The sequence below is a fragment of the Sceloporus undulatus genome, chromosome 6 (genome assembly GCF_019175285.1).
Source record: "Sceloporus undulatus isolate JIND9_A2432 ecotype Alabama chromosome 6, SceUnd_v1.1, whole genome shotgun sequence".
NCBI lineage: Eukaryota > Metazoa > Chordata > Lepidosauria > Squamata > Phrynosomatidae > Sceloporus > Sceloporus undulatus.
This window is the reverse complement of record NC_056527.1, coordinates 54,341,910-54,362,813: the sequence shown is the minus strand read 5'-3', so window position 1 is coordinate 54,362,813 and position 20,904 is coordinate 54,341,910. Positions and strand designations below refer to the sequence as shown.

General features: G+C 39.2%; 1 protein-coding gene across 3 annotated transcripts in view; it reads left to right on the top strand.

Annotated features, from left to right (window-relative positions):
- CPNE4 (copine 4) overlaps positions 1 to 20,904 on the top strand; it is a 218,179-nt gene that overhangs the window by 158,879 nt on the left and 38,396 nt on the right. For all 3 annotated transcript variants that reach the window (XM_042477130.1, XM_042477128.1, XM_042477131.1), the window contains one exon: positions 10,803 to 10,901. In XM_042477130.1, the coding sequence (XP_042333064.1) occupies positions 10,803 to 10,901 (99 nt within the window). The remainder of the gene's footprint in view (positions 1 to 10,802; positions 10,902 to 20,904) is intronic.

Here is a 20,904-nt window from a genome sequence, read left to right as displayed (position 1 = left end):
CCAGCATTTTTCAGTACTGCTGAAAATACTGCATCATTTGTGAGTTAAACCAGTGAGTTGTTCAGAACAAATACTGCTGTTGATTCATTGCCTCCTTTTAAGCAATAGCAATAACCATCTAAGTTTCTGTGACAAATGGGGCCAGCTCCAGGCTTGGGGATAGTGTCAAATAATTTCCCCCTAATTCCTCCAACATTCAAACAAACACTGACAGACATGGTTGTGTAAGCAAAAATATTCATAAGTAGACATAAACATGCATGTAATGAATTGCCTGTGAAATGCAAAGCCAAGAAGGAATCTGTTCCTGTTAGGGAGGACAAAAACTACTTTGACACCTTCCTAGTCCTAGCCTTTTTCTTATTTCACATTTCTACTATTCCTGGCCAGGTAAGGAGCAAAACTGTTTGCCTTGACAAACAGAATACTCTTTTTGCTTAGCTTGTTGCGCTGTGTTGGGCTCTCATGAATTTTGGGCAGGAGAAAGGACTCCATCACACTAGTTGTTCTCAATGTAGCAGAGCTGCAGCGAGAAAATGAAGAGAAACTTGCCAGTTGTAGTAGTTTAGAGCTAGGGACCCTGTGGCCCTCCAAATATTAACTACTATTCCCATTATCTCACAAGCTGTATGGGGCTGTTGGGGACTGGAATCCAACAACCTCTCAAGGGCCCAGGGAGTCAATAGCCAGTGAGCTTTACAGCTGGCATGAGAGCCCAGCTGGTATCCAACTATGACGACCATTAAGGTTAGGCCTAGGGGGCAAATTTAATTCATAGTAGTCTTCTTTTTCATCAGATCTATGATGCTTCACAGTAGACACAGAATTAATGATTTGGTGTGTGAATATTCATCATGACTAAACTGCCACAATTTGTTTGTGCAAGCTCTTACCATTTTAATAATAAATCAATAAATTCTGATTCAGTTTAAGACTCCATCTTTTACAGCCCAGGCCTGTGAGCTAGTTTACCTCCCAACATCCTATTAACCTCCCTATCCCTTGGTTCTATTAACTATTACCATTTATCTTCCACGAATGTCTTATCAATGGTTTTGTCAAAATCACGTTGTCTACAAAACTTCCTTTATCTGTTGTGACGATTAATATTTGGGGAAAGTTCCTAGGAAAAGTTGAATTAAAATCTCTGCCTGTTCAGACCTTTTAGAAAAGATTACATGCCAATTAAATGATAGTGTCGGCTCTGCTTCTTGGAAGTCTGGGAACCTATACTACTCAAGGAACAGATGGCAACTGGTGTGGGCTGTTAGACAGTGCATTGGTCTTGGACTTGGGAAATTTCCCATCCCAAACTGGATTTGAGTATTCATGCTGTCTTTCCTTATTATTTGAATTGTAGTTTCCATGTATGTCTATTCCCTCCTTCCACAAGAATGAGAGCAGCCACAACCATAAGAGAATATGAAGCAAAGTGACTTCAATTGTTACAAATAACTAGCTTACAGATTGCAGTGAGACCTTGGTGTCTGCTGGGGTTTGGTTCCAGGACCACCACCACCATGGATATGAAAATCTGTGGATGTTCAAGTCCCATTAAATACAATGGATAATAAAATGGTGTCCCTGATCTAAAATGGCAAATCAAGGTTTCGTTATATTTGTTTATTTGTTCATTTGGAATATTTTCAAGCCATGAACGCTTGAATTCCTGTATAAATAATTTGTGGATACAGAGGGCAAACTGTACAATAACTACTAACTTGCCGTTAGTATTCCTCTGCTAATATTGGACATATAAAACTATATTTTTATAATTTTGGCCCTCCACATATGCAGGGGTTAGGGCTGCAGGACCCCCATGAAAGTGGAAAAACCACCCTCCCCCCCCCCCCCCCCACACACACACACACACCTTAATTCAGTCAATATTCCTGTCTCTTTGATCTAAGGAACCTGAGTGATATCACCTCTGTCTTACCATCACATGGGATGCTGGGCTTTGTAGTTCCATATGTGGCTGGAACCATATCTGGTTCAAATGTTACCTTGTAGTATTGCCTGTCTGTTGTAGGTGTTGAAGAGACAGTAATGTAAACATGAAAGAAGACTGCATTTTATACTACCCTCCAGTAACTTGTAGCATTTAATTCTTTTAAAAATACTATTTTACTTACTCTCTAGGAATGGGAAAGTAAAGAATAGCATTTTAAAATTGTGCAGTCTGCCCTCCCCATGTACAGGGGACCCCTTCTGGACCCCGGCATATGGGGAAAAGAGTGTATACACAAGCCCCATAGAAAATAATGGGGCGTGTGATTGCGGCGGTGCATGGGGCCATTTGTTCCTGGATGGACCTTCAGAGTCCTTCATTGACTCCAGCTTCTAGATTAGTGTTTGGACCACAAGCTGAATCAAGGACAAGACATCTCCCTTCTCACAAAAGGCATCTATGGTCACCAAGTAGATCCTGAATAATAATAATAAAAATAAACAAACAGGCAATATTCAAAGGAGTTTTGATATCTCATTTTTTTTAGATAAACCATAAGTAGTTTGTGCAACAAAAAGGGGAACAAAAGAAAGGCATTAAAGGCAGAATAGTGATTGTAGAAATTGACAAGATGGTTTGACAGCCTTAGCAATTGAGAGACACTCTGAAAGCAGTATTTGCAAAAATAGCAATCATACATATGTTGCTTTTGTTATGTTGTAAAAACAGTGGCTTGTTTTGCAGAAAGCTATACAGCAAAACATTGATTCACAGGACCAGATTCTCAGTTGATGTAATTAGAATAATGCTACGTATTTTCGGGTATCAGTAGGCTGGTACTTCTTAATTCCTTAAAACATTCTTGTGTTTCATCTGTTCAGGTATTGTTCAGGAGGAGGATAATGCATTAATAGCACTCTTTATACATTTCTGTACAGAGCCAGGGTGGTATAGTGGTTTGAATGTCAGACTAGGATTCTGCAAGACCAGTTTTTGAATCCCCGCTTAGCCATGGATGGAAACCCACTGGATGACTTGCCTAAGGTCAGTTTCAGAGGAAGGCAATGACAAAACCTCTGTGAAAAAAATCTTGCAAGTGAACCCTACACTAGAGTTACCATAAATAGGAAGCAACCATTAATGTAGTATAGAGGTGGAGAATGAATGTGGGGATGATCCCCACTCCAACAGCAGGATAACGTCAGGCATGGTCCTCAATATCACTGGCTCCATGACTTTTCCAGTGAATAAATAAGGTGGAAGGGGAGAGAGAGACAAAGTTAGGACCATTTTGCTCCCCTCTCACCAAAGTCTCAACTTCAGGACTTAGGTTGTTCTCCAAAACCTAATTGAATGTGCTTTGTTCCTTCCTGCCTTCTCCATATGTGAGAGAGCAAGGGCTTTGCTTTGCTCTGACTTTGCCTTTTCTCCCTCTGGAGCCCCTTTGACAATGGGTAATTTTAAGAGAATTTTGGTGGACCAAATTGGGAAGTCCAGGAGGCTGAATTAGACCTAAAGGATGTCAGTGCCTCCCCCAGCTTTTAGTACTGACCTTGAGCAAGTAATATTCTCTCACCTTCAGAGAAAGGTAATGGCATGCCCCTTCTGAATCAGCCTTGCAACGAAAATCCTATGATAGGGTCACCATAAACAACTTGAAGGTACAGAACAACAAAATAACAGATCCTATTTATCCATTTTTTGCAGGTATCAGCCTACAACCACAACAACCAACAAAACAACCACCACACATTCTGCAACTTTTCATTTTCCACATTATCAGCCCTGCTCTTAGGCAGAGCGAGGCAGCCTGCTCAAATTGCTGGCTTTGAGTGTCAGCAAAAATATATTAAAAACTATTTGCTGAAAAGGCAGCAAATAGATTTAAATATATTTATTTAATGAATTTATATCTCCATTTTTCTCAAGATGGGCTACAAGATGGCTTGTTACTGCCAGTGATAGGGGAAACCGTTTGTGAAATTTGCAGCCTCCTATACACAAAATAGTTTGGCTTGCTTTGAGCATTATGCTCTTTGAGTGGGGAGATGCACCATTTGATGCTCTGCTTTAGGTAGAAACATTTCTAAGGCTAGTCCCATTCCTCCTTGTCTGCCAACAATTAAAAATATGTTTGATTGGATGAGAGGGCATTGCTTTAGTATAGGTATCACAAGTGTAACAATTCATGCTGTGGTAATATGACTACAGTCCCAGAAAGAAGGTAGGGGAGAGAAAGAATGCTACCTGGGATATAGTCCTTCACTGATTAAGTTGTCCCTCAACAGAAAGTTGGTTAATGAGACATGGTCTTCTAAAGATAAATTTTAATAACTAATGATGTTCATAAAAAACAGGGTTAGCCATATTGGCCATACAGCAAGATACATCCAAAATTCATGAAACAGTGACACCTTTATATGGTAATGCTCAAAATATGTCATGTTCCACCTGCTTTTTCATCAGATAAAGGTATTAAAAATTATACATGAGAAGAGGGGGAAATTCATATATTGAGGTCACAGGCCTACATTTGTCAAGATGTTGGACTTCTTTGTTCTTGTCATCCATTATGATTGTCTCTAGGGATGTCAGTGCAGGCAGAGGCCACTGCTCTGTTTTGCAATGTGGGCTCTGGAAGACAGAGTACTGTACAAGTGGATTGGGGGTTATATTTGGTGTTGCATTTCAAGGTTTACTGTTTCCATGGTCCAGTATCAGGACTTACCCTAAGCATGGAAAAATTACATTTTTGTCTGAAATTCATACAGTCCTCCAGCTAGTATGCTGACCCAACAAGTCCACAAAAGTAACTTTGCCAGATTCTGATCTCACCATTGTGAACTGAGAATGTATCTTAAAACACAATCAGCTTTCCCCTGAGACCAGCATTGCAGAGGAATATTAGCAGTGATTAGCAATTTACCATATTTATTTGATAGTTGGCATACTGTATTTAATATTAAGGATCTGATAACTGACATGGGCTGCATCTAAACAGAATTAATGCGGTTTGATACTGCTTCAGCTGCCCTGGCTAAATGATGTGGCTTTCTGGGATTTGTAGTTCTGTGAGATATTTAGCCTACTCTGTCAGCTAGCTCTGGTGCCACATCAAACAACAAATCTCAGGATTTCATAGGATGGAGCCATGACAGTTAAAGCAGTATCAGACTGCATTAATTCTATGGTGAGGCAGCAGTCAGGGTCTTTTAAGTCTTATAAAAGCAGTAGTGTTTTGTTCAGCCAACAGTAACTGATAAATGTCATATAATAGAAAACACATGATATATTATTATTTTTCAATATATGGCTTATGAAATTTAATTTTTGAAATTTGCTATAACAAATCATCAAGGGATACCATCAACTAAAGACATAGTTATTCACCAGGGCTGTGGTTGAATTTGATAACCTATGGACTCTTCTCTACTTTTATCATTTTATTGTAGATTGTCTGGTTATTGTTATATTGTGTATTCCACATCAGAAAGTGTGTTTATAATGAGATGAAGGTAACAAGTTTTGGAAACAAAATAGAATAAATTTGGAAGCCAGAATGTATTTTAGTTGAAATTTTAGTACTGTGCAGAAGTACATTGTCTGTGGCATAATCATCCAGGATGCTATGACTGTTTGTATCCAGATGTACATTTCTTGCACAATAGATAGCTATAATAGGCTATCTTAGAAATACCTTTACCTTCACCATAATTATAGACATACAAACAACACTGAAGTAATAATGGTTTCTTTGTTCTGTAAACTCATTGGTACTAAGATGAATTGTTTTCCTTCCCAAAAGCTAAAGTTAGAAGTCCACATAAATGAACTAAACAGCCTTGACCTTGCTAAATGTAATTTGACTTTTAATGATCTCCAGTTAAAATTCAAACTTCAAATAATCCAAGACAGTCCTTTCTTCTTCTGAACAACTTTCTGCCATTATAACAAACTGCAGATAATGAATGGCTCATTAGTGCAGTCATGCTTCTTTGTTCTTTTTCTTTTAATCAGCAACCCTGCTCTTGTATATGTTTGTTTTTTAAATGGAACACAGGAGAGGAAGGAGGAGTTGATGATAAGTTCATGAAGAAATGAAGGCTTTTTAGTTAAAGACTGTGGACTTTATCACAGGGGGGAAATTGGAAGGTTAAACTGATCACAATGCAGGGTCATCCAGGGCATTATGGACATTTTTGCAATTGCATTTCAGGCGACGCTGCGCAGAAACTAGTTAGAATCCAAACAGAAAGTGCGGTGGATCAGAGAATAGACATTTTCACAAAAGTACTGTGTTTTCATTTCCAATTCATTCACAAATTCACTTTCTTTGCATAATTGTAGCAGTCTGAAAACCATGTCTTCAATTCTCCCTGTTCCCAGATTTCCCATAGTTCCTTTCCTGTACTGAGCAGAGGGAGGCAGCTTTGTTCTTAAAGGGATGCACACACACAACACACACACACCTCTTTCCCTCGCGGGGCTGGTCTCCTCCTGCTGCAGCCTCTAAGCCTTAAGTCTAAGGGAATAGCTGGTGGGAGAAGGCAGAGGGGATGTTTTGGTATTCCTCCTGTACATCAGGGAGAAATGGAGGATATGTCCCAAAAAAGGAGGACATCTTGGAGCTTCAGCCCTCACTGAAATCAGGCAGGTTTATGGACCAGCCATGTCCTCTTTCTTTCTAGTGCGTGTGTGTGTTTATGTGTGGTTTTATGGGAGTTTGCAAAGGGAAACTTCAGCCTGCCTTCCTCTGTAACAGCTTCTGGGGCAAAGAGGATTTTTTCTCCCTGTTCCCTTTCCCCCTCTGGAGCATGTGTGTGAGTGCACTTGTGGAAATGAATTTGGAGCATGTGCAAAAAAGCTATTTCCAAGCTATCAAGCGGGATTTGTCTTCATCTGTCTGAAACCCAAATTCACTTTCAACCCACTTTCTTGCCTAAGTAATGTGCTTTTAACCCATTGTTGTGCTCTGTTTGTGATAAGCATTCCCAAATTTGCTTGCTTTTCTAGGATGCCAACACTTTAACCATTTTCGAGATGGAAACACATAAGTCACTGTGTGATAAAATCCTATGTATTCTGTTGTTTCTGTTCAATAAAGAGAATAGAAGATGAACACACAATAGTAACCTGGCTATTAGCTGACCAAATAACTAAAACAAGACACTGAAGCTTTTGATTTAGCATCTCCTGGAGAGCTTGGCTCTCTGCTTCTTCACAAGAAATATTACAGTTTATTGATGCTGTGTAGCAGTGGTGGGGAAGATCTGTGGATCAGTAGCAGAGCACATGTTTGCATTCCTAGCATACCAAGGTCTAAGCCTGAGATCTCTAGGAACAGCCAAACCTTTAGAATAGCTCCCTACTGAAAACACTAGGGAGCTGCTCATAATCCCTGTGTATACCAGAGGTGAAGAACAGGCTAACATTAAATAAATTATCTTATTAAAAAACAGCCCTTGTTTAAAAGCATTTAAAGCACAGCCATGTGGATAAAAGTATAGCATCCTCCACTGAAAAACCCTTTCATAGCAACCAATTAATAGCGAAACTCTAAATGAAAAGATGGTTGCCCACTGTTGAAAGGAGAGCCAAGAGGGGACCAGCCTCCAGTGGTGGGAGTTCTGAGAACCTGGGAGCAGCCACCAAGAAGGCCCTCTCAAGCGTTAAGCGTCTCCCAGTGTGTCGGTTACTGTGTTGGTACTTACAAAATAAACAAACTATAGTTTAATGCCTCAGATTATGAGGGTGTCTCTAAATACAACCCCTACGCTAAATTTCAAGTTTTACTAACTGCTGAAATAATACACCTTCTTATTGATTAGTACTGTGTAACGTCCTATTACATTTGACATAAATTAGAGCAGGCATGAGTAACTTCAGTGTATCTAGGAATTAATTTCCATTCTTCTGTTCCTCTGGAGGCAACAAGGACTGCCAGAAATAGTCCGAAGTATACTTCCAATACGGGGAGAGTGGGGCCCTGCAATTTATTTAAAAGGTGAATGGCTAGTCCTGGAAATTTCAGAGAGAAGGAAAGTTGGGGGAGTGAGATCAGGATTTCCTCCATTTCTGCCATTTCCTCAAATATAACCTTCCTCTTGGTGTGATGACATATCTGAGGAGGAAATTTTTGACAGAGTGGGAAAATCCCTCAGACTTTTATATAGACCACCATAGCAACAAATCTTGTCTTTTAAGATGTGGGAAATAGATGCTATTTTTGAAACATGACTACTAGACATTACTAACTTCATTTCGCAGTGTGGAAAGTAGTCCTTCTTATAATTTTGCAATTCCTCTTAATAATTCACATTGATACCATAAGGCAAAAATTTAGTTGAAGCAGCCTATTGTTCACTGCTGTTATTCTGTTCTCACTGTTTCCCTCAATAGTGTTTCCTGGACATCTTTCACACCTCAAAGTTGTGTCACTATGATTCCATTTTAACTGCCATGGCTGAATCCTTTAGAATCCTGGAACATGTAGTGCGAGGAAACACTAGAGCTATCTCCTTAGGATTCTAAATACACCCTCCCTAAACTGCAAATCCCGGGAGAATAAAGAAGAATAACGCTGCAACTATATGGAATGTTTATGGGTCTAAACTGAAAAGAAGCAGGAGAGCAAGTGTTTTCCCTCTTCTGGTCTGGTTTCAGTTCAAAATCTTTTCCCCCCAAGTGGTTCGTTCTGCCATACGGTGATGATCAGATGAAATGTAGATCATGATAATGCACAAACAGTAATTTTGTGCCTGTACTCTCAAAAGAGGATAACAATTTACAGGGAAGAGGAGCAATTCCATAGAAATCACTTTTTTACTTAGTGTCTCTATCTCTCCTATTTCTATCAAACCTGTCACCAAATTGCACTTTGCTGGCAGAAATGCGCATGTTGTTCTAGGCTCAAATGTATCACATCCCTTCGGGATCTAAAGGTCAAAACTACAGGCTTAGGTGGTAAAAAATGACAGAATGCTCTAGAGGCATGTTCTTTTTCCCTCTTTGAGTGATCAGTGAAGAGTTTTTTGAGTCAGACAAGCCACTGAAATATTCTCTTCAGAATCTTTTTTCCACCACCCTCTTCTCTCTGTGTGTAAATGTCTGTTCATTAGTATGGAGATTTTCTCCCCACACATAGAACATGTGAATAGCAGAAGATGCTGGCTCCGGCTGTCATTCTGGTTGTGAACCTTCTTCGTGTTTTAGCCCAAATGTTAAAAGCACTGTCCAAATTAGAAATGTCAAAATTTCCAGAATGTTGGAAGTCAGAGAAAAATCTTTTGTCTCCACTAGCTCTGCATAGTGTCACGCAGACATGATGTATTTATTTCCATAAAGGATGATTCCATCACAGTCGTGCAGTTGATACAAGAATATCAGATGACATTGAACAACATCGCTGTTATCCCATCCATGGAGGGGGAATTATCCCATTACTTTTCATCAATGGGAGTTTCCTGTTATGCACCAGTTATGGCCTCATTCAAGATGCAAATTTTGTGTAGCCTTGGTCTGCCATGAATATTCAAAAGCTAAATATTGTTCCCATTGCAGTGGGGAAACACATTTTGACTATGTCTGTTCTTCCTCTGAGCTGTGAGAGATGATATTTAGCTATAGTGGCATAGCTGTGCCAACTGCAGTTAAAGCAGATTTGTAGGATGTGGCTTTGAGAGATAATGAATAGAAGATGTATGGTGCCTTTGAAACCTGCATGCTAGACATTAATTCTGTGTAGAAGGAAAAGTAATATTTAAGCTTATTATGTCCCATTAGATCATGTTTACCAGTGTAAAGGTATTATCACAGCATAGTTGCATATGGGATATAAATGGAAATAGCTAATACATTTTATTCTGCTTTCCTGAAAGCTGCTGTCCACTCATCTTCTTAGTCCTTTCACAGAAATGGATTTTGTCTGTGGTCCCCAACTGAGAACTAATTCATAGACCATTTTATGATTCTCAGTGTGGGGAACAAAAGTTGGGGAAATACATTTCCTTCATTATTCATCACTTACAGCCTGACATGAATATAATATGCAGGTCCAGGACAGCGTAGACAGTGAAGCATTCCCATTTCAGCTGTTCTTGTCACCTGAACTTGCTTACTTCACCTTTCCTAGATTTGTTATGCATTGCTGGAGTTGAACGGCTGCTTCAAATCTCTTTAACTGTAGTGTGGGTGGAAAGCATGTGAAAGTTATTTTGGAACTACAACTGAGGGATTCTGATGGGTGTCATTCCCACAACTGGAAAAGAACGGAGGATATAGTTCCAAAAGTAACTTTTCAAAGCTCTACTAGGATGCTTTTGTGGGGTTGGTCTCGGATCAGAAAGTTCAATTTTCAGATCTTTGTTCAGTTTTGAAGTCCATTTGGTGGTACTGGTATCTCAGTTTAATTTTCCTCATGATTGGGGGGTAATGCAATTAGAATTTGAAAACTCTTTCTGTACTCTTAGGAGTTTATCAGATAAAGGGAATTGGAAGTATAATCCAATGGCAATCTGAATGCAATCATGGGGTTTAATGTTATTGCGTGATAACCCACTATACACAAATTCGGGCAAGGGGAAATCAGTCCAAACCCAATCATGTGGTTTCACGTTATTGCGTGATAGACAGCCATATGCAAATTCAGGCAACGGCATGCTATTTTCGGGCAATGGGGAGCCAGTTCGAATGCAATGCATATTCACGTAATTGCTCAAAACTAGCGCCACTTTCTTTTCATTTGAATTTAAGAGAAATTCCTCACGTTTAATAAACTCCTCAGTTTGTGGATGATTTTTCACCTGAGACTTCTTTCTGGGGAAAGTAACATTTTCTTCTTTTTGTCTTTCAGTGCATAGTTTGGGACTGGGATTCCAATGGAAAGCATGACTTCATTGGAGAGTTCAGTTCAACATTCAAGGAAATGCGTGGAGCAATGGAAGGAAGACAGGTAGGTTCCAGTGATTGCATGCCATTTGAAAGACACTGAAGAGTTAAAGTATTAATACATTGTCAGTCAGGAGGAAACAGTGGGGACAGCAATGCTGAAGTAGAAAGAAGGCTATACATCTGCCTGTTGGCCTTAGCAGGGTAATCTGCAGCTGGGAAAGGATGTAGTTGTAGCAAGCTACCTTGGAAGTGATGTCCAGGATGATGAGTTAAAAGGCAGTGGGGGAAGTAGCAGGGAAGGCAGAAGGAGCCAACTTGGCTTTACAAACAAACCGTCCAGGCTGAGTGATCCTAAGCCCAACAGCACTACCTGTGACCATCATGCTAGAAGCAGCTGTGGATAATTTGACCAGTGGAGGAACTCCAGGAATCATCCTCTTACCCAGCAAATCCAGAGATAACAGAGATAACTAACAACTTGGTCATTTACCAAGGGGAGCTGTATCTTCGGGGCTTGAAACTTTAGAGATGCAGGAAAAGGTTTACACAGGGGTTCTTTGATTTAGAGGTACAAAGTCCAGAGATTTGCAAAAGATCTTGATCTAAAAGTTCATTTGGAGAGACCTTTCTTTGAAGGAAGCCACTGTTGTAAACCCGGAGGAAGAAAGTCCTGACTGAAATAACCAATAACACCTCTTGAATCATAGAACTGTTACAGGCTCATGAATTTCCAACTGCAAGCTGCTGAGAAAGGACACCCAGTGAATCGCTCCACTATTCCTTTATTGGTGATTAGTGACCGAACCTAGCAATATAACTAACAATATGCATGAATGAGCCAACTGTTAATTTATACCCTGTCTTTCTCCCAAGATTGGGACTCAGGGCAGCTTGTAGCATAATCAAAAAACCAGAAACAATTTAAAACACAGTGAGTTATATTAAAATACTATTGAACATGTCTTAAAAGACTTAAATTTTGACAGCAGAGCTCTGGAACTATGTAGAAAAAAAGAGGGGAAGACTTAAAGGCATGCTGGATAGGGCATAACACTAGGAGGCAGGCTTATGGGAGAGGTCAGGAAGAGAGTACAACGGGAGTGGGAGTCCTTGTCATGCAATTGAGAGAGGTGCAGTGATGATTGCCTGGAAAGTGGTATGTTCCCATTTTATTATTACTGGCATGATTGCTGTAAGAACGAGGCTTGTGCTGTAAAATCTTCAGCCAGAGAACTCTAGTGCATCACCAGATGTTGATTTGTGCCTTAAAGCCATTTCCAATTTATGGCAATCCTAAGACAAGCCTATCACAGAGTTTTCTTGCAAAATTTATTCCGGGGGAGGGGGTAACATCTGCTTTCTTTTGAGGCTGAGAGAGTGTGACCTGCCCAGGATCACTCAGTTGGTTTCCATAGCTGAGTGGGGATTTGAGCCCTGGTCTCCAGAGTCATAGTGTGCATCTACACTGTAGAAATAATGCAATTTGATACCATGAATTGCCATGGCCCCATCCTATAGAATCCTGGGATTTGTGGTTCTGTGACACACCAGCACTCCTTGGAAGAGAAGGGTAAGCACTTTGTAAAACTACAAATCCCAGAATTCCATAGGATGGAGCTATAGCACTTGAAGTGATATCAAACTTCATTATTTCTACAGTGTAAATGCACCTGTAGTACAGTGCTCAAACTACTACATCATGCAGGCTTACACAAAACTACAACCCCAGGATTTCATGGGATGAAACTATGGGGGTTAAAGTGGAATCATAATGCTATAATTGTATCACACGAAAGGGCTCCACAAGATTATGTTAGGTAAAAAGGGTCTTGGCCTTCAGGTACAAGGACAACAGGAAGAAGGTTAGCCTAGCCTCCTTCAAAAAGGGTTCCACAAAGAGGGAGCAGCCATCAAAACAATATTGTGTGGGTGACCGACCTGGTATTTTCACCAAAGGTACCTTTAGGACTGACAGATGTTGTCTCCTAAAAATTTTAATAGCTAGGCACCCTCTTATTGGAAAATAAATAACTTGGATCCAGTGATACAGGATTTCAGTGATCATAAGCAGGACGTTGAACTCTGTCTGGAAATAGACTAGCAAATGAATCTGTCATAAGAAGGAACTTGTGTGCTCCCTGTAACTGACTCCAGCAATAGCATTTGGAATAGGCTAAAATTTCCAAACACTTTCTGAAAGTGGTTCCACAAGGTATTAACATTAATCCAAATATGATATAACTAGGACAACATGTAATCAGGTCCAAACCTGATATCTCCACTACATGGATGTGGAGGGGAGCATCTGGAAGACATGCATAAACAAGGACATCATCTATTACACCTGTTTTGGTGGCTAGTAAATATCTTAACAAATAGTAGAAGAGTTATTATATTTTTAGATTCATTTTCTATAGAATGTATACAGCTGTTCTTGCTACCCACCCACACATCATTTCTTTGTTTGGCATGTAAGATGTGTTAAAATGTCACTAGTGATTTCCATAGGTACTGGGGCTGAGCTGGATTTAAATTGGAATTTCTGAGCAAGCTTCTTACTCCTCTGTGTGTAGGTGACCTCTCACTTGGTAGGGTCAACTTATTAGCAACCTTGAGATCCAAAATGCTGTCTGTTTCTGGAAAGAATATAAAAATTTCTGATCCTATCGTGGTATAGTATGTTCTGTTATTCTATAACCTGTATTATTCTGTAAGCTGGGGAATACTAATGCTTTATGGAAAAGTAGAATGCCCCTCATTTCAGTGTTCCTCTCCATCTCTGTAATAGAAAAATGTGTGGGAGGTGTTAAAGAAGAGTGTTATAGGATGCTTTAGGGAAGGGTTGTCCAGTGTGTGGCCCCAAGGGCCATCCATCATCATTGCTGAAATATCTACAACTTTGACAATAGGGCTTTATTTTGTAGGGCAAGACCGCCCTAGGTAACATGTGTACCTTCTCTGAGAAGCTAATCAGCATTCCTGAAGGCCTCCTGCAAGTGCAAGTAGATTTATAGGCAAGGCATAATAAAGGCATAATAAAATACTATTAACTTTTAAGAGATGGCAGATTTACCATGTTATACTTCTTGCACTATACAGTGGGCCCTTGGTATCCTCTGGGGTTTGGTCCCCTGTGGATACCATAATCAGTGGATGCTCAAGTCTCATTACATACAGTGGCATCATAAAATGCTGTCCCTTACATAAAAAGGCAAAATGAAGGTTTGCTATTTGGAATTTATATATTTTTAAAAAGTATGTTTTCAAGTTGTGGATGCTTGAATCCATGGATAAAGAATCTGTGGATATGGAGGACTGACTATATAATAAAGGATAAAAGTTCTGCTTTAATGAAAACAGAAAATCTATCCCATCACACCACTTCATAGAGAAAAAATAGGATAATTTTGGCTCTGAGCAGATTCAAGGGTAGAAGACATCCTCAGTACTAATGATTGAAGCCAGGGGTCTTAAAGTAAAGTAATTTGGTGTACATACAGGTTTGCTTTGGCAAGATGGCTGCCATGCCAGTATATGGTAGTAGAAGTAACAGCAGTAGCAAATACAAAATGTGTATTTTGGCTGAAGGTGGTGCCCTCACAAAATAAGAATTCTGCTGCCATGAAATTTTTCTTCTTTCTCCACATTTCTAGCATTTCAGAGTGAGACACTGAAAATTGTTCACATTTACAACTCTTATATTTGTTAGGTTCACTTGTCCTTGGAAACATTGCTAGCCCTTTTTCTTTGGATGCCCAATTGTATTTCTAAATGGTTGACTAAAGTTTTAAATTACTGTAATGCTAGAAATTTGGGGACTAAAGGAAAAAATCATTTTGGAGGACAGAAATCATATTGAAGGAGTAATGCCTTCATTTTGCTCCCCACCCCATACAGCCCTGGCATAGGTCACAAATTTGAAGAATAGATCTATTGGTCATATTACTGAGATCAAATTATTTCTACAGTACTTGTTCTCCACTGCCCAAATAAACTACCTTGATCTCTTGTTGTGTAACAGAATTTTGATGTTTGTGAGATTTGAATTGAATTCACAGCATGTGCGCTTATTTCATTGGTTTTCTGTCAAGCAGAACTGCAGTGGCTAAATATCTGTATTAATATCTCTTTTGAAAGTCTATAGAAGGCTCCATAACCACATTCAAAAGCATATACAGAGTTCCTATGACCAGGAACCCAATGTTATCAAGGTTCCCAGTCACAGGAGCACTCATAACCACATTCAACCAAACATATTTACAGATCTCTGCTGACTTTCATGGCCAATATGCAAAGGACTAGCTTAATTCTAGATGCATGGAAATAGTCGGGTGGTTGGGCTTATGTGTGCACCCCATCTCCAGTTTTAGCCCTACCAGTAATCAAGCAAAGACCCAAACAGGGCTTTGGAGTACTGGGATTTGTAGTTTGATGATCTGGTTGGCAGATACTTTGGTCTGTAGTTTGAAGGAAAGCAATAGAAATCTCAAAAAAAAAAAAATATCCATGGTTGAATGTGCTTTCGAGATTTGGTTTAGGGAAAGGTACAGGCCATAAACTGCCAGTTTGTGATTTGCTGCAAAGAAAAAAGTGTTTCAGAGTACAGGAGAAGGGGGAGAAAGCCCAAGTCTCATTCATGTGCTACCAAACCAATTAAATAACCCCAAATAATTTGCCCATGAACTTCATGCTAAACTACAGATCTAAACTCATATTTCTTTGATCGAAGTCAACCAGTCTATTCATCCTGTGCATCTGAAGAAAAATAGCCTTTTGAGTTTGGCCTCTGATATTTTTTCTGCAAGAAAGAACGAACACACACACACAAATGTTTACAGCAGTTCATTTTTCCACATCAGAAAGGCAAAAATATGTGATCTTACGTGCCATATCAAAGCTGGCTTTTTCATACATTCAGTGCTACATGATTCTCAACAGTAATTGATGCATCCTTCAGTTTTTAACAAAACACAGCATTTACACACACACATAATAAATTTTGATCAAGCCAAGCAAGAGTGCCAAGGAAATTCCTCTGCTCAGCTAAAGAAAACTAGAGGGATTTAAAAATAACCCTAAAATGAAGATGCACCTGGACAATTAGCAATGGGAATATTATGTAACTAGAAATCTGTTTCTATTATAGGAACAAATAGTTAAATGAATGTTTAGAAACCCTCTTTCATGTGCAATCTCCATGGAAATTTCCACTTGGTAATGTTATTTAATTTGGCTCCTTTATAATTTGTGTATTATAAAACACTCATGTGATGTGAATACTATTTGTTCCCTGGTAATTTATAGACAAGTGGTTGGATCCAACCTAAGCTGCTCAAACCACTGAAATCATTTGCCATAACAGTGATCTCAGTGGAAATGCCCAGTAAACTAAGGCATAACAGTTATGGTCCATATCCAACCTAAGGTATGGAAAAACACTGAGCTAATTGAAACTAAATTCTGTTAACTATGGCCTGTTACAGACTGCCAAAATAAAGCTGCTTCGGGTCTCTTTGGAAGTGAGCTGTTTAAATGATGCATGCATCCTAAGAATCCGGAAGCTGCACCAAAGCTGCACTCCGGTGCTTAGGAATGGAGTGTGGCTTTGGCGCGACCTCCGGACTCTTAGGACCCATGCATCATTTAAACAGCATACCTCCAAAGAGACCCGAAGCAGCTTTATTTTGGCAGTCTGTAACAGGCCTATAATTCTGTTAACTGTTGAAGTGTGTACCATTTACCATTATACACATATCTTATTTATGAGAACTAGCCACACTTTTAAATTAGTACATTTTCTAAATTCCATACATTTGAGGGCAACAGTTTTATTGCTTTGTGGTGTACAGTGTAAATGTAAAATTGCCTTCAGTTGTTTTCCACAATATTTGAATAGCTACAGCCAAAAAGCACATGACCATATCAGATGGAATAAATGCTTTGAGTAGCAAGTCAACCCTTCTTGTTTGCAAAGATAGAAGTAATTAATACAAATATTAGTGTATTGGCATTTTCCCCCAACCATCTTTTTCTCTGTTAAGCAGATGTTTAGCAGGTAGCTGAAACTTGTGAACATTTTTTACAACTTTTTCCCAGAGCACTGCCATAAAATGCTGTCTAATTCTGTGCTAGTTCATCAACAATGAACCAGTTAGTTCATCTCCATGACTCTGGGAGACTAAAAAGTCCCATCTATCTGAATAAGGTATGTAAATAGGATAAAGTTCAAAACACACTGAAGAAAGAATCCAGTTTGAGCCCACTTTAACTGCCCTGGCTCAATGAAAGGGAATTCTTGCATTGAATTTTGTGAAACATTTAGCTTTCTCAGCCTGAGAGCTCTTGTGCCACAATTAACTACAATTCCCAGAATTACCTAGCATTGAGCCAGGGCAGTTAAAGCAGTCTCATATTGGATTATTTCTGCAGTGTGTTTTGGATGTAAGGTACCAGAGGTCATAGTAGATACATTAAGAATTTTTTTCAGGAACTGTGGTTACTAGCCTCAGAAAAATTATAACAATGACTTACCTAATATACAAAGGGCTCTTGTAGCACCGTTGAAATTAACTGAGCAAAAGTAACTTAGAAGCAAAGGAGGCTGAAAGCAGCTGAAAGTGGTTGCCGCTGTGGTCCTGCACAAGTCACTGGCAAAAATTGGATTTTCCCACTCCTTTTTCCAGCGGCCTGAGACTGCTTTAGGTGGCCCCAGAGCAGCTTCCAGCTGCTCTGGAGGCATGCATCATCTGCAAGCCCTGCCCCTGGAGCTGCCAGAAGCCACACTTTTTGTTCTATCTGCTTCAGACTTAGTTGGCAAAATTGTTTCATTGGAATGTAACTTAACTAGCTGTTTTAATATATAACTTCCACACTCTGTGTATCCCTTCATAGTCCTTTGTAGTTCAAGAATAGATGTATCATTGTTGCAAAAAAACTTGACAAATTTTGAGAGACTATGGATCATTTTTAGCATTAGATAGCAGTGTCAAAACATTATATGTAGGACAAATTTTTGATGTTGAGTTATTGAACTGAGAGAAGATTCAGGATTCATATTATGTCCTACATATGCCCAAATTTGAGTTATGAGGTTATCTCTGCCAGCTTTGTTTCCCAGCTACATTCTAGAAAGCCATAGTTTCTCTGTCAGGATATGGAACGGGGCAGACTGTCAATATGACCAAGCACTCAAGAGAACAGTAGGGAAGGAAATGTTGGAAATTTTCCCAGGCACATGTGGTCCCATGTCTGTCTGTTACCTCAACTGGAAAAAAATAATTACACAAGATGAATAATTGAGCTGAAGGGCACACTGGAGAGTGCTAAGCTATCTGGGCTGCACACAGTTAGGAAGTATTTCTCTTGTTAGATTGTCTAGTTATCAGTTCCATTGCCAGATTCCAAGATGACAGGATTGAAAGTTCTGCTTGGAGAGCATATTTTCTGCTTTTGGGGGTTACTAGACATTTGAGCAGCAGCAGATGTGTTGCATGGCAGTCATTGGAAGGATTAATGATCCTAAGAAGTATCAGCAGAAGAATATTAAATGCTTGATAATATTAACTTGCAGCAAAAATGCATCCATGTCTTAGTTCTCACAAACTTCAGAGGAAATGTTAAAAAACATCTTGGACATATTTTTTAAAAATAGCATTTCAGGTAGAAAAATAGCATTTCTAGCCTTACCTTCTCTCTGCCATCCTGGGAGAGATGACAGTAACATTAGGAAACAATGCACTAAGAGGATGATTTATAAAACACTCACAGTAATGCTGGATTTTTCATCTACAAATAATCCAAATGCATGTGCATACATCCAACAAGTTTCATTCTTGAAGTGGAAATAAAACTGATTAACTGTGCAGTTCTGTATAATTTCTCTGTAATATACTCAGAATTCAGTCAGTCAATGGGTTTGTTCCCATGTTAATGTATATAAGATCAACCAATTACCCGAGAGTTAGCCCAAGTGAACTTCATATGCCTTACTTACTTCTGAGTGTATGTAGAATTGCATTGCCAATGTAAAATGTCACTTTAAGCAATTTGTGACTTCAGCACCAACCATTTACCCAAGTGTAAGTGGTTGATTATTTACCCTCCAAAGAATATTGTCAAGCTTATTAAACAGCATAACACAGATAAATAGCTTGCAAACACCAATAAGAGTGTTAATGGACTATGAGTACTGATGTGTGATCACATCAAAGAAATGGACATGATAGAGAGACAGACACCCCAGAGACCGGGGGGGGGGGGGGCCCATTCATGCTGACTCAAATGAGGCAGTGTTAATATAAACATTCTGCCTTGCATGGTTTGGAAAGTGAATCCTAAAGGACATTTCATTGTCAGTCGACAACAGTTTAATCATAAAGTACATTTTGGAAATGTGTCTAAACACAAGAGATCAATTTCAGTGTAAATGTATTTTTCTGAGATTAACCTATATATGTAAAAGTGATATGAACACATAAAAAATTAATTGCTTCAGCCTCTATCAGTGCTCAGTAATGCTGCAGAAACAATTTTGTCAATGAAACTGAACTGTAAAAGTCTTGAATCTGGGACCTAGAGAGACAGATGGCAATGTGCTACTAGTTCTGTGCCATAGTTTTCCAGATGTGGACGTCACTGGCTTTGTCTCTACTGTATTTGGATACTACCAACTATTCTGAAGGCCAAATGGAGATACATACTACATATAGTATGCTCCACAATTCTCAGAGAATGTTTTGGGGCAGTAATTTACAAAATGGACCTATGAAACACCAAATTAAGGCAACTTCCTAGAAAAATTATACTTTGGATTGGAGCTCCTAGAGTGCTCCAGCCAGCATGACTTTGCTGGCTGGGGGATTTTGGGAGTTGTAGTGCCGACAGGTTTTTCAAGCTCTCATCATGACTAGCTTCAATCAGTCAAAGCAACTTCAGGACCAGATACAATTTATGTATCTTGCTCCTCAAGATGCCATTTTCTAAGGTTGCCAAATCACTGGTGATAAGACAATTAGCCATGATGGCTAAATGGAACTGCCAAATACAGAGAGAGTGTATCTGTGTGTAACAGTTTCTCTCAGGCACACAGTGAGATATCATTTATAAGTTTAATTTTTGTTGTTGTTGTTGTGTGCCTCCAAGTCATTTTCGACTTATGGCGACCCTAAGGCAAAGCTATCATGGGGTTTTCTTGGCAAGATTTGATCAGAGCAGATTTTTGCTCGGACTGAGAACATGTGACTTGCCCAAGGTCACCCAGTAAGTTTCATGGCCAAGCTGGGAATTGAACCCTGCTCTCCAGAGTCATACTCGAACGTTCAAACCACTACACCACACTGTTTCATACTGGCCTTATAGTTTCTCCTCAGGCATCTGTGTGATCTGGGAACAAGATGGTGGACCAGAGCCTTAAAACATTAGATTTTTGAAATAGAATTCAGCAGCCAGCATAACCAGTGACCCTTTTATCAGGTGGACTGTAAGAGCTGTAACTTCCCTAAGCTCTATGCTTGTCTAATTTGACCCTGGAATATTATATTGACAGTGAATGGGAAAATCCATTAATATTGCCTTCTCCCATATTTGATTTTTAATAGCTTTTTTCTTTCTATACTAAATATGAATACATTTGCACATTTTATTGAATTATGCAAAATAATAATAATAATAATCTGAAATAAAATCCCTACCCTATAACCAACATCAAGAAGAACATGTTGCATCTACCTACCATATAGATGTTGAAGATGCCTTTGGAAAATAAAGGTGTCAAGGTGAATAAACTGTTGTCTCTTAAAGCCTGGGTTCTGGGTGGACATACCAGTCAGTTCCAGGTTTCTCTGATATTCCAGCATTTTTAATTTCAAATTCTTTCCATCCTGATTTTTTTGAATTTTGACAAACTCTTATCAAAACCAGACTAAATTGAAATTCTCATCCATCCCTAATATTGATGATGTTGATGTTCTTGTTCAAGAACTGTGGGAAGAACAGAATTCCTCTCAATTTGGGAGAGCAAATGTCTCTATTTACCAAGTAGCAGAAACAAACAACAACAGACAGTT